The following is a 14,196-nucleotide window of genomic DNA, read 5'->3' on the forward strand; positions in this document are numbered from 1 at the left end:
TTCTTTGAATTGTTTCTTTTCAGTACGAATTTAATATAATAGACTGATTAGAAATATCTTGATGAATCACCCATAACATTACTATAACCTTATGATTACTACCCAATTATTGTTAGTTTTGAAGAGCGCAAACAAGCTAGTGAAAATGTTATTGCGATAAGAGAGCGTTTATTGAAGAGAACTTATGAGTATTACACCAGAGAAATCACTATCGGAGATATCTATCTTTTTTTTTTTCTTTTCCTGTCGAAAGAAAAGTGATAGTACGAGATAGACAGGCACGCAAACCAAGAGTAAAAATCGCGGGCTATGCAAATTTATTCTTTAATCTGTTTACGGTCCAGCGATTATGAACAGAAGACTTGAGTTTTTTTTTTTTTTTTCTTTAACCGCCAGAAATATAACAAGTGCCAAGCCTGGTAAACGATTCAATTTCGCTTGGTTGGTTCAACCAGAGCACTAAGGCTGACTCGGTTGTATTCGATATTTCTAAAATATTTGGTAGAAAAGGAAAACAAGTTATTAAAGCAGTGACCTCAAATACAAGGCTTTCGGTAAGATGAAGTCTGTGTATGTGATTACTTTTGTTTTTCTTATCGCTCTCTGCAACGGCGCAAAGTTTCCATTCCGACAGAGGGACCGAGGTAAGAACTGTCTCATGTACTTGTAACTAATTGGTCAGATATAATTATATTCGACGCTGTTAAGGAAACACTAAGTTAATTTTTTTTTCTGAGAAGGTCCAACTTTACTAGCTGTAAACCAAAGCTAGAATTAGGAAGTTTTTTTCTTCTAGATCATTGACGGCCGTTGGCGGGATAAAATTGTGTTTGCGCTAGAGCCTTCTTTTTCCCACCGAATAAATTAATTTTTTGAAATCAAAAGCTCCATCAACTCTTCATTCAAACGCTTTCCCGAAATAAACGACAGTCATTCAACTTCAGACTGGAAAACGTGAAAAATAAGCTGAAAATAACAGCGATTCAGAATCTTATCACTGAAATTCTTTTAATCAAGGAGTCTTAACTGACTGAATGGATCGCTCTCAGCGGTTTCTGAAGAGCAATATTTAATTTGGTTGTAATTAATGTACACATCGGGTCGCTCAGTCACGTCTCAACAAGGTGAGTCAGCTTACACAGGCATTTCTTTTTCACGCAGGTGGCGCTGATGTCAAAGAATACGATGAAGAAGTGAACGCGATGATGGAATTGACAATGCCAGTTCCCGTAACAGACGAACCAGAAGAAGGTTAGATATTCAATCATTTATAGGTTCGAGTTTTACATTTTCTACCCAAATTTACGACTTAACTTACCACACTCAAATCATTTTGCTATCTTAGGTGAATTTTCCTCTTTTTTTAATAGCGCTTTTTAGTTTGAGAAATTTTCGAGTATATAGAATGCATCCGAGCGAGTTCCACGATCCTGGCAGTATATGGTGCGCTGTTCCGTGACAAATTTACATAGCCCCATCTACCGCAGATCCCTCGTAGTTTTGCGGCTAAGCATGCTATCATTGTGAGAAAAGTTAACGATCTTCTTCGCGGAGATTCATTTCTTGTTCCACTTTGGATACTTTTAAAATTAATTAATTGATGCTTTCTCTGCGTTTTATTCAGAATCATCGGAAGGTGAAATCTATAGTTCCAGTTACTGTTAACTGAGGATCTATATAGCTAAACCAAGCCTTGCTAACCAGAAATCCATGATCTACCCACTGCAGATTCATCTCTTCTGATTGGAGACAGAAGAATCAAACACTTTTGAAAAATAATAGTAATGATCTATATGCGTTTTATTTAGAGCCATCAGAGGGTAAAATCCCAGTTGAGGAGGCCATAATTCCAGTTACTGCAAACTATCTTGGTTCCGAATCCAACCCAGGTAAGATCGCGACTCTAAACGCTTGACTGTTTATTGTCTGTATTACTAAGTCGAGCCTTTCCAACAAGTAAGCAGTGATTTACCACCGTGGAGACTTATCTCTTGTCCCTCGTTTGAGACTGGTAAATTAAACACTTTTGAAAAATATAGTATTAATTTTTTCTATGCGTTTTATTTAGAGTCATCCGAAGGTGAGATCGTAGTTGAGGAGACCATTGCTCCTGTGATAATGACTGCTAACCCTAATGGCGCTGAATCCAACCCAGGTAAAAAAATGGCGACTGCAAACAACTGTATGTTATGGTCTGTATAACTAAATCGAGCCTTTCTAACCAGTAATCAGTAATCAAATAAAAAAATAGTGCGAAATATTTCAATACATGGTTCATATCGTGAAGGCCACATAAGTTTCGCTTTGCTAAAGTTTTCTGGTTTATTTACTGACATATTTTTTTAAAAAAGGAGAAATCAAGTAAAATGCTTTACCAGAGGGTCTCGATGGTGTTAACCGTTAGCCGTTAAATGAGCAAAAACGTAAGCCATCAGGTGTTAAAGCTTAAGCTGTGTGAGAGGTGTTAGAGGTGTTAGAGGTGTTAGAGGTGTGAGAGGTGTTAAGGTGTTAGAGCTTAAGCCATTAGGTGTTAAAATTGATAAATTTAACTGTCAGTCGTAAAAAAGTTAACTGCAAACATTTTTAATTTAGTCACAAAGAAGGAATTTAACCGTTAGCCTTAAAATGGCCAAAATTTATAACAGTTAATCTTAAAAGCCATCACCCCATTGAAACTCTCCTACCAGCTTTTTATATTCGATACGGCAAACAGTGGCGGATCCAGACCTTGAGCTAAGGGGGGAGGGGTGGGGGTGGCTTTTGTGAGTGTGTGTGTGTGTGTGTGTGTGTGTGTGTACGTGTGAGTGTGTGTTTGCGTGTGTGTGTGCGTGTGTGTGCGTGTGTGTGCGTGTGTGTGCGTGTGTGCGCGTGTGTGCGCGTGTGTGTGCGTGTGTGTGTGCGTGCGTGCGTGTGCGTGCGTGTGTGAGTGTGTGTGAGTGTGTGTGTGTGTGTGTGCGTGTGCACATGCCTGCTTTTCTTCCTCCTGCTCTAATTTTCTTAGTGTAGAGGGGGGGGGGGCCTCCCCAAGATCTGCTACTGGTAACTGCATAGAAATCTCTTATTATGTAATGGTAAAGTGCAGATGAAAACGGTATTGGATATTTTCTTCTGATTAGCGTGCGGGTTCTGTCGTGGTATGTTTGGAGGCTGTTATTGTGAAGACGTGGAATGGTGCCGAGAAATACCGTGTGAAGTAAAGCAGGAGTGTGATGAAAAATGTAAGTTATATCAAATCAACGCCTCAATTAGCGGCCACCTCCCATTAAACAAAGTCGTAAAGTCACCTTACTTCTTGCGTTAAAGAGAGATTTAAAGAATAATAGAATGATTATTTCGCAAAGGCCTTTAATTTTTGTTCTTAAGCGAATTTAGAATCAGGGTCTTTGGTTAGACCCACCTTCCAACAGTTAAATATAATACTTATACCTCGGCTGTTGCTTGGATCTTTTGATACGAAATAAATGCATGTTGCGTGAGGTATCTGTGGGTTCTTTCCAGATCCTCCTTATCCCATTACTCTTCTTAGAAAATCAGTTCAGTTTTAAGGCAAGAATTAGAAAGGGGATGAAAATAAGGATATAAAATTGATCAACTAGTTAGGATATATCAGAGCTGTGATACAACACAAGGTAGGAGTGAGGGAGCTTGTGACCGGTGCCAGGTATCGTTGCTTTAGCGTTTATCCGTTAAAAGGGTAAAAGCTAATGGATAATTAAGGATTATTCAGAAGTGCAAGTCGCTCTACTTTTTTCCCTGGGCTCTAACGGCTAATTAGTTCTACCTTAACGAATAGCTATGCCGGGTTCTCTGCCGCTTGCGCAATCTGATCTAATTGCAGAAAGGTCTGAGCTTTTAGTAGATTCAAAGGAGAAAAAACTGACGAATGTTGTGAAAGCGTGAAAATACTAGCCTGACGGTTACTAGAAAGTGTTCCAAGGTGGAGTTAAACAATAACGTTTATGTATATAAGAATTAATTTGATGGCCTGCTCCCAGTTGGCTTGTTAGCTCAATTGGTAGAGCGCTGCACTAGTATCGCAGAGGTCAGTGGTTCGAATCCCGTACAGGCCTGAAATTTTTTTTTTTTTTTTTTTTTTTTTTTCAGGTCTGATTTCCACTATTGCTTAAATAGTGCTTTACTGCGAAGGATCGTTCTTATATACGTCTCATAACCGCAGTTCACTCATATGTTTAATAACGTTTATCTAGAGGATCTCTGACGAACGACTTACGGATGTTTAACGCTACCGGCCGTTAACGGAAACTTTTCGTTAAATGGCTGAGCGTTAACATGAGGAGTAAAATCCCATGCGCAGGCACATTTTTTTCTATTTGAATGCAGATGTAGTCATATGATCGAGGTAGAGATAGTTAAGGCGTTTCTTTTAATTTTTTTTTTTTAACAAAAAAATGTTTCTTCTTTTTTTTCGTTTCAGGTCCCATGGAGTGAAAATTTCAAGCTCAAGGGTTTTTTTTTTTCTACTTTAGTAGATAGATGCAGGTGAAACCAAAACAAATTTCGTGGTCACTTACTTGATTTAAAATGCCCATTTCGAAAAGTACGGTCATTGCTAAAGCTGGGGGTTTCAAATAGGCCATCATGTGGCTCTTTCTGAGAGTTGATTTCAATGAAATATGACTCACAATTTCTGCATTGAAAAGTGGGTAGTGCATGTTATTAGAGGGTTGAGAAATAAAGTTGACACTAAAAAAGTAGTTTACTGATTAATCAATAAAATTGCATTGCCTATGTGTTAAGTATCGCAGTAACCCACGTGGGATATCGGGAGAACACGAGAAAAGATGTAGATCACAACGCTAAGGAGGAAAGAGATTGCCAAACTTATGGAGTTATTGCTGTTGTTCCACGACTGGGTAAAAATATTGCAATTTGGTCACCGTTTGTCGCGCCAATTAAAAGAAGTTTCGAAAAGTATTTTCCAATGCACTCTTGATCATATGCCATATTAAAGCTCGCATTATGTCAGTCAAGAGGAGGAGGGTTAAGAACTCCATCCTGAATTAGATCCCGCTCAACGAAAGAAAAACGACAGTCACTACAAAAACAACAACAATCATTAAGATATATCCAAGAGAAAACGAAAAATAAGCTCACAATTAGTCCAAGGAAAACCAACGGAGGAAAAAAGGATGCTGGTGGACAAAAAAAACTCTCAACCAAACAATTTAAATTGTCGAAGTAAAGTCAAACTAAAGAAGACAGGGCATCCCACCCTCCCCCTATTTCCATTACTTCCTCCGACACTTCCGCTCCAGGACGAGATCCAAGTTTTCAGTGTGTTTGAAAGTCACTATGAAAGAATAACAAAGACACTGAAATACATCAATGACCCAAAACACTCAATACAAGCACGCACTGCTCACGCTTCTCCCGCCTAGAAAAACGACAACTGGAAGGTCTACTGTCCAGGTTCCTTTGAGTCCTATAAAATGTTCTCGGAGAGCGGACGTTACTCGAGTAAATTAATTCAAAACGTTTGGCCACCTGCCTCGCTAAAGGGTTTGAAGCGTTGGGCGTTGGAGCTGCGAGAGATCTGAAACCGAAAAAATCAGAAGCTCCTCTGCTTCGTCGTTGTCGTGAGCCCAGTTCCAGCCGTGGTTGTTTCAGTGCAGTATTCTTCACCTGACGATAATCATTGAATTTGAACGCGTCCACGCCTAGTTGTAAACTTGCCATGGATGTGCGTCTGTGCTTTAATCCTTTAGTCCTTATGCTGCCCGCGTGCATGCAGGCAAAAGCGTGGCGATACAATATTGTTGTGCTGTTTTCTGTTCGAGTAACTGATTCCATTAGTTTTCAATGAACCTCCTGACGAACATCTCATAATATTGTCTTTAATAAGCCATGCCTCGTTGTCATTTAGTCTAACTAGAAACCAAGTTTTGTAGTGAAACTACATCTAATGTAAGTAGACTAAAATAACACGAGAGTAAATGGGAAATAATTATTATTAAACAGCACACCAATTCCTCTTGGGGTACTTCTTATCTGGGACCTTGCTGTCACGTGATTCATTGCGCATTTGTAGTTGCTACTAAGGCATTACATAAAAACAGAGATAAAGAGTTGTATGAATCTTTTACTCGTAAGATACAAAATGCTTTAATCAGCTAGTTTTCAAAAGAACTGCTCATAAGCTTCGAAATTCTTCAGGATTTATAGCCAAGCGCATGCATATTTCTCCAACAACATGGAAAGTTAGGCCTCTTTACGCTATTACGTCTATTTCGAAGCCTCTTTTTTTCAGCAAAGAATGTTTTAATTGTTATATATCGTTCAGTCGCAGTCGAAGCAGCAGTCGAGGCAACACCATCGGCATTTGCACTTAAAAACACTTGGTTTCTTGACCAACACAATGCATATCAAGACTATGAGAAAAACGCCCCCTCCTATCACACCTACGGTGGCAGCAATACTGCAAAAAAAATAAAATAAAATAAATAAATAAATAAATAATAAGGAAATCAAAATAAAGCATTTCCCCGTCACCGAGTAAAGGCACAGACAATATACAGAAAAACTGTTATTAGAAGAAGAATTCTCGATAATGAAATAGCGCTATGTTTTTTTTCGTCTCGTCACACGGGTAGGACAAAGAAACTATTCTGTCTTTCCGTGAGGGGTCAAATCTTAGTAGACCTTCGGATTCCGTCCGCGCTTCGATGCTCTACATAAACTCTATGGTGAGCTAAGCTAATTCCGTGTTAATATGTGACACGGGTCCTGCATAATCTAGGGACTAGTTATTTCTTTCCTAAACATCAACATCTTTCTCTAAAACTTATTCTGTTTCTAGAAACGACTGATTTTCAATAATATGAAAGGACCAGTTTTAAATATCAGCTGCGCAAGGCTACTAAATCTTAGAACAATTGTCTATAAATTCAAATTCAAATCTCGTGGTGCATACTTTTGAGTTCCTAGTCTGGCCTCTGAATAATACAGAGACTTATTTTTAGGTTACTATACTGATTCAACCCATTCGTCATGTTGTGTTTTCCTAAAGAAAATACTTAAAAGGTATCACAAAAGCATATGGAAGATAAAACAGGCTTAAAGCGAGCTGACCCATTGCAGATAACTTGTGAGTGAGCTTTGGAAGAGGATCTCACTTTAGCATGATGCAGTTAAATCTGAAATTACCATGACAAAAACAGACATTGGGTAGCTGCTGAGCTTCATTAGACAGAAAGTTAGAAGAACGTGATCTTAAACGAGCCTTCCTCAAGGTTCAACGCTTAAATCTCAAGATTAACCCACAACAACAACAGAGCTAACAGTATGATCCATACCAGCCGATTGCGCTAATGTTCCATCCAAACGCGGTGTTGCAATACATCCCAGTTTCTAATTTAGGAAAATAAATAAAAAGGGAGGAAGCAGTAAATGATTTATGGAATTATTGGATTCAAAAATGGACTATCCTCCATAACTTTTTACGCAGAGGATATTCAAGTGATAGGCTGATTTGGATTGTGTACTCGGATCATTCAAATGAGGATAGTGCTGAGACGGACTGCTGTCAGTAACAGTGACTGACAATTCGACAACCTGTCATCATCAGAGTCTAGAGGATACTGTTTTTGTTCGTCGAGTGTAAAATATCTGGTTGGTGAGAACTGATTGGTTAGTTTAGATGTAATGTTATGGTTGTAAGACTTCAGTGATGGAGACGATTGCATAGGTTCGGTAGTTGTTGAAATCTGTGGAAGGAAGTCTATTTTAAGTAAGTATACCAGTTTTCCAATCCTAGTGTTAAACAAATTAGTATTGCACTTAGCCACAACTTTTGATTAACAGCGCTTTCAACGTTAAGGATATCCTACTCGGAAACTTACTGACTCCACCCACATGTACCGTCCGGTAGATATCAACGTGGGTGGTTTGTCGTCTCCACAAAACTCGTCCAACTCAGATGCACTCTTATCCTTTCCGTCTCTGACTTCAACATGATCACAAGTGCATATTGATCATATGAAGCAGTCCTCCAGTTCAAAATCGTCAAAAGTAAGTTCAACAAGGTGATTTTCAGGAACTTCGATGACCCACGTGCAGGTCACACTGTTTGGGTATTGCTTTGGATACCCAGGACTTGAGAAGTTTCCCACTTTCCCTTCCAATAAACCATTGTTTGGGCAGTCGCTGTTTGCTAAAAAATTACAAAATCAAAAGAATTAGTTTTATTCTAAACAAATTCTTCTGGTCAAATCTGTATTTTTAAGAAATACCTTGGATTCTTATTTTCCCTTTATCCTACATGTTTTCGAGCTGATGGTCGAATTTTTCGCGTGGAACGAAAAAGTCTCAAAGAAAAGGAAAACAAGCGGGAAATAACAATTATGCAAATTATTTCTTATTTTTTTATGAGTTCTATTTTATTCCCAAGTACTTACAAACTGCTACAAAGGAGGCTGTAAATCCTTTTTCATTTGTCTTTGAGTCACTGTCGAACTCCACCCACATATATCGACCAGAGGATTGTAGTGGAGCCGGTTTCTCGTTTCCGCAATGCTTCTTTAGTGAGGGTGAATTTTCTGTTTGGCCATCTCTCACCTCAACGTGGTCACAAGTGCAAATCGCTGAAATGGCGCAATCCTCCAGTTCAAATGTATTGAATGTTAGTTGAACTTGATAGCCTTCAGGAACCTCTATAATCCACGTACATGTAACACTGTCTGGGTAGTTCAATGGATATTCTGGACTAGAGAAACTACCATTTGTCCCTTGCAGCACCCCTCTTGTTGGACATTCATCCACGGCTAAAAGGAAATAAAGCGACAGGGTGAAATTATTGGGCAGGAATAGTTTCATGAATTTCGGGGCATGGACAAATCTGGAGCGTACAGAAAAAGAGGGGGATAAGAATGTAGACAGATAATGGTCACAGCATAGAAATGGTGTCGTTTTAGAATCCATACAAAACAGCAACAGATAGGGGATAAGAACCATCAGAGGTGAAGCAAAGCTAACACACAGCGAGGTGAGACTCAATTTGTGCTGAGCTTTCCGTGTTTCCGCGGCAAAACCTAACGCATGCGTATACGTTATTTAGCTCTGTCTCCTTAATCGCACATTACAGTAATGAGAATAAAGGAAATGATCACTGACTGAAGAAACTCTTGATTGTCAAATGAATTATCGTTGTCAACACCTTATGAATGTGTAGAGAATGGTTTGGAGAATATGTAGGGTGTAAAGAGGTTGGGGAAAATGTAACACTGCTGGTGAAAAACATTTTAAAATGAGAACAATTCTCATTCCATTTTTACGTAGGTGGAATAAATTTTACAGGTCCTATCTTAACTGCTGCACCGGGTATCTATAGGGAGTTACTGAAGCCTTCTCATTTTATTTCCAGCACTGTTCGGGAATGATCGCTAATAAGTTTTTTTATTCCATAAAATGGTCACCATATAAGAACTCCATAGTCCCACAATCCTTGTAAATGTGAAGTAATATAAAATAACTGACAGTGACTGAAAGTCGCCCCAATTCTGATTCCTGGGCGATTTTGGCGTACTGGTGTACCCTCCTTCAGGCGTTACTCGGCGGAACCATTGCACTCCGGTTCCGTTAAGTATATATGTCGTCCGGCCGTTGCAGCACTGACCATTGCACTATAGGGTCCGTGGCCGGGGGCGCCTGAAAAACAAAAAAAATTCTGAGTAATATTACGTCCAGTTAAGCTGGAAAGGGGTTGGCTGTTGTAGAAAAATGATATCATTAAAATTTCGTATGTAAGTATAATTACAGTCGATAAGAAAATTCTTTGTATGAACTTTTTTTTTCATTAAGAAACACTTGGAAGTGCACTTTTTAATCTTTATATTTTTTTCTTTTGCCGTCTTGCTAGACAATATTTTTATCTTTTTCCACGATTTTAATTTCCTTACTACAATTTCTGCGACCTTTGCCCATCGCCCCGATACAAACTGGTAGTGGTCTATGCAATGTTTTTAAGTTAGCCACCGAAATGTTTAGAATACGTACGTCAACGTAGTATACTTACGAACACCATTGAAGGTCGCAGAAAATCCTTGCCCTCTTGTTAAAGAGTCACTTTCAAACTCCACCCAAAGAGTTTGACCTGATGATCGCAATATGATCGGTAAATGGTCTCCACAAAGCTTGGCTAAAGACTGGGAATTTTCATCGCGGCCATCTCTCACTTGGACATGGTCACATGTGCACACGGAAGGGACTGTACAAGTCTCCAGTCGAAATGAATCAAATCTCAGTCGTACCTGGAAGCCTTCAGGAACCTGTATTATCCACGTGCACTTTACACTGTTTGGGTAGCGTGAAGGATAACGTGGGGTGGATAAGCTGCCATTGGTGCCACTTAATATTTTACCCCTCGGGCATTCATTCGCATCTGAAAGGAACCAAAAATAACAATATATAACAAAGAGAAGCGTGAAAGGGAAAAATTACATATGATGAAGTTGATCTTTAAACAAATGTAGATCCTAATCTTTTTTTTCGTCTCGATGCTGATGGTTGCTGTGTTATGGTGTATGCCTTTCACATAGGAAACTAAAACATTGGTATATCTGTCTGTCTACGATTTCTTACTGGCTTAGCAAAAGACCATTAAACCTCTCATAGGCAGTTGAAGGATTGATTTTTCTCAGGGCCCAGATCACTTTACCTCTTCCACAATAACGATGTAGGAATTTTTTATTTCTTTATGAATAAATATATATAATTGTGCACAGAGATAGTGAAGAAAAGCCCACTTCTAGAAAGCAATTTATTTAAATTCTTCATATGCTACTTCATCTTTACTGAAGATAAATCAAACTGAGAATCAAGTGGAAACTTGAAATTTACATACCAACAGCTGTGTAGGTGGCCGAGAAACCTTGCGCGTTACTAAAGAGATCTGAATCAAACTCCACCCACAGGAATCTTCCAGATGACATAATTGCACCGGGATTTTCTTCTCCACAATATGTTGCCAATTTCGGAGAATTGCCATTTGGTCCATCTCGTATCTCCACATGGTCGCAGCTGCAGATTGGTGAAGGAATTGCACACTTTTCCATTACAAACACATCGAAACTCAAGTGCACAGCGTGCTCTTGGGGAACTTCTATTATCCACCTGCAAGTCTCTCTGTTTGGGTAGTTTGATGGATAATTGGGGCTGGTGAAACTTCCCATTGTACCATTGAGCGTGATACCAGCCTCACTACATTGTCCTCTTACCGAGGAAAACAGGGTAAAAGCTTGAAGAGAAAACAGTGATACTTGCCTAAATATTTTCCGTTGATGAGCTGCCTTTTGATACAAAAATTCAAGATTCACATTCACAACGTTCAGTGGTATAAGGGTAACTTGTTTTCCTCTACCCTTTCAAAACTTGAACAAACTTGATTGCGGTAAATTGCATTCGAGTCAAGTGTTTACGCGATGTAGAGTCGGATTTGAGCTTAGATAAGTGCTAGTAGTTTGACGGACGTGGTCAAAACAGTGGAAATGATGCAAATTTCAAACACCTTGATCTTTTCTAAACTTGAGTACTTAACTTAGCTGTTAAACTATATAGCAAACATGAATATATTCATCTGCATTCGATTTTCGAGGCAACGTAAACAGATGATAAACCAGCTATCCTATATTGTTATGCATCGGTTAAAATCCGAACTGGAAAGAGGTAATCAGAGTTCAACACCAAAGAACAGAAAAAGACATCCTGTGAGTTGCAAGATAGAGAACCTGAATGAGCCAAGCACCAACAGATTACAAGAAAAGCACCCAGTCCGGTAGTCACGCTTTCTCCTTTAGTAAAGTAGTCGTAGGATCACTGACTTGGACGCCTAGCCATTTCTTTCGGATTCTATATTTACAGCTGGGTGTATCTTTCAGTACCTACCTTACAATTTTTTAGATTTTTTGTTGATTACATACATTCAGAAAATAAATTAAACCAAGATATGCAGATATACAGAAGTTAAGTCGGTTTGAAAACAAAGTACTTGGACGGTGGTAAACAAGTCAGACCATACACAACGCCCATTGTAACACAAAATATTTGTCAAGACTGTTACCATGACAACGTAAGAAAAATATTTACTGATTGCATTCCAAGTAGCCCACCGCTTGGTAGAAGTTCAAAGCTTTAAAAGTCAAAGAGTAACCCATAACTTCTGTCTAACTGAATAAAAAATGGAACCTGCAGCTTAAGGTGGCCTTTGGTGTTTTTGCTTACTTCCTCTTGCGGATCATGAGTTGCTGTTTTCTTACATGAATACGTTCTTTTCTTACATTGTGAGCGTTTATGAATTCATTACGTAAAAGTAAGATAGCATGCAAGTATTGCTTAAAAATTTGCCAACTGATTCGCCATGGAGCTTCCATTGAAATATAAATCAACCTACACAGAACAACGCATGTTTCCAGATGTGGTCGAAATATCTTTTTGGGACAAATGAGCAGAGAACTTTGAAGAAATGTTGTACTTCAATAAGTTTAGGATCGTACTAGAACTTCAAAGCTCAGACCAGAACTGTTCAACTGAGAAGTGCACCTCACGAGCTCTCGCCCCATTCACTATCCCCTCGCTATGATAAAGAATTACTTACCGGAGAAAATGTTAATCACAGCGATGTAGCAGAGCTTTCTCGACGCCATTCTGTATGATACTTGAAGTGTAGTGTTGCGCTTCCTTGAAAAAATTGTTTAAGGAAGTTTTTGTCAGTTACTTATTCACTCCTCGGTAAAATATATTGACGTAAATCGCTCATTTAGTTTTCCCACAGAACACTTGGTATTGACTCTTTGTTTTGAGTGTTTTTTGCGGAAAGATATTGAAAAGTCATAGGGTAAAGTTCGATGGGTTACAAGTTCCCGTGAAAAAAAAAATTCAAAAAGTTTGTCATCGATTGTAACAAATCTGACATCCTCTAATTCAGAGATGGAAAACTTGCCCTGAGTTGTAGAACTAGGGTATTTTGACGTAGTTGGTCAACAGCGGTTACTAACAGCGACTTACTTCACATTTCATTAACTTTGATTCTAAAAAGGGAAATTAATTAAACTGCAAGTTAATAGAACAATATCATCAGCGTTAGGAACTGAAAACGTTTAACGTTTATCACTGCAATTTGAAAAAAGATGAAGGAATAACTGGAGGAAAGAAACTAAAAGGACTCCTCTAACAATAGTTAGGGCTGTTCTTCTTGTGAAATCGTGTCAGAGTCATTTTAAGTTATTGGTAATATTTTTTAAAATTCGGTTCTTAAGCAAATGTGGCTAGCAACTACCTCGGTATAAACTCGCCGCAGTATTTTCAGTTGGTGCTGATCGATCTATAAAATGTGTACTGTATCTGCAAATAAAAAATACACGACAGACAGAGAAACTCATATGATAAGGATTTCTTGTTTATTATTACGGTTTATTACATCCCTCGCAGTGCCCGTGGGCCAGATGGGGCGAATCCTATGTTCTGATTTGCTACCCGAGCGGGAAAAATGGGCCCATCTTGCCCGCTCGGTATTGCTCGCATTGATCCCGTGCATGAAAAAATTGAATTGGATATAAGTTTGTGATTCTTGGACAATTTCGGCGATGGAAACGAAAAACGTGGCAGAAGATAGTGAAAAAGAAAAAAAAAAAGAAAAAAGGAGACAGAAACGACTCTCGTGAGTTTGTTGCATAAATATGCTAAAAAAGAACTCGGCCAATATCCAGCCCTCTTGACCTCGAGCTAATAACGCATATATATGAAATCAGAGATCTTTCAAACGGATACTATATATCGACGCCACTCGCAAAAAATTAGCTTGCAAACCATGTACAAAAAGTAACGTGGGATCCAACACATCTTTCAAGTTTGCAATTTGGAGCGCGTTGAAACAAAAATCCTGCTATTTTTCCCGGCGAGTGAAGAGCTAAGTGTGGTAAGTAAACATTTCTGAAACATCCAGGTCCTATATTTCGGCTGAAACGAGGTCACAGTTCAAGCATGTTATTTAAAAGACAGATTAATTCCTTGTTTGAATATATTGGTTGATTCACTGCTCCTAAACAGTAAACAGTTCTTGTTGTCGTCGTTCGAACAATTTTATCCTATTTTTAAATTGAAAGAGTATTCTTTGGTTTGTTGCCTTGACACTAAACCAACCAAATTTTGTGCGGTTTGTAAAGACCTGCAAATCATACCTTTAGG

The 14,196-nt window shown here is 38.7% G+C and overlaps 2 protein-coding genes across 4 annotated transcripts; one reads left to right on the plus strand and one right to left on the minus strand.

Moving 5' to 3' along the window:
* LOC111341479 (uncharacterized) lies at positions 1-4,751 on the plus strand. 3 transcript variants are annotated; one of them, XM_088740272.1, is made up of 6 exons: positions 1-554; positions 1,162-1,251; positions 1,809-1,889; positions 2,069-2,155; positions 3,117-3,218; positions 4,105-4,376. In XM_088740272.1, exons 2-6 carry the CDS (start codon positions 1,203-1,205, stop codon positions 4,125-4,127), a joined length of 342 nt encoding a protein of 113 aa, XP_088596398.1. In that variant the 5' UTR covers positions 1-554; positions 1,162-1,202; the 3' UTR covers positions 4,128-4,376. The 3 variants fall into 3 exon arrangements, with proteins under 3 accessions (XP_088596398.1, XP_088596391.1, XP_022804192.1); XM_088740265.1 differs by having other exon boundaries at positions 3-644; positions 4,105-4,374; XM_022948457.2 differs by lacking the exon at positions 4,105-4,376 and adding an exon at positions 4,436-4,751 and having other exon boundaries at positions 385-644.
* Positions 4,752-5,839: 1,088 nt separating this feature from the next.
* Positions 5,840-14,171, minus strand: LOC111341484 (dorsal-ventral patterning tolloid-like protein 1). The gene is made up of 8 exons (XM_022948466.2): positions 13,289-14,171; positions 12,608-12,690; positions 10,859-11,251; positions 10,031-10,396; positions 8,415-8,780; positions 7,860-8,170; positions 7,314-7,368; positions 5,840-6,436 (listed from the first exon to the last, which is right to left on the minus strand). Exons 2-6 carry the CDS (start codon positions 12,654-12,656, stop codon positions 7,992-7,994), a joined length of 1,353 nt encoding a protein of 450 aa, XP_022804201.2. The 5' UTR covers positions 12,657-12,690; positions 13,289-14,171; the 3' UTR covers positions 5,840-6,436; positions 7,314-7,368; positions 7,860-7,991.
* Positions 14,172-14,196: the final 25 nt, after the last annotated feature.

The sequence above is a fragment of the Stylophora pistillata genome, chromosome 1 (assembly GCF_964205215.1).
Source record: "Stylophora pistillata chromosome 1, jaStyPist1.2, whole genome shotgun sequence".
Taxonomy (NCBI): domain Eukaryota; kingdom Metazoa; phylum Cnidaria; class Anthozoa; order Scleractinia; family Pocilloporidae; genus Stylophora; species Stylophora pistillata.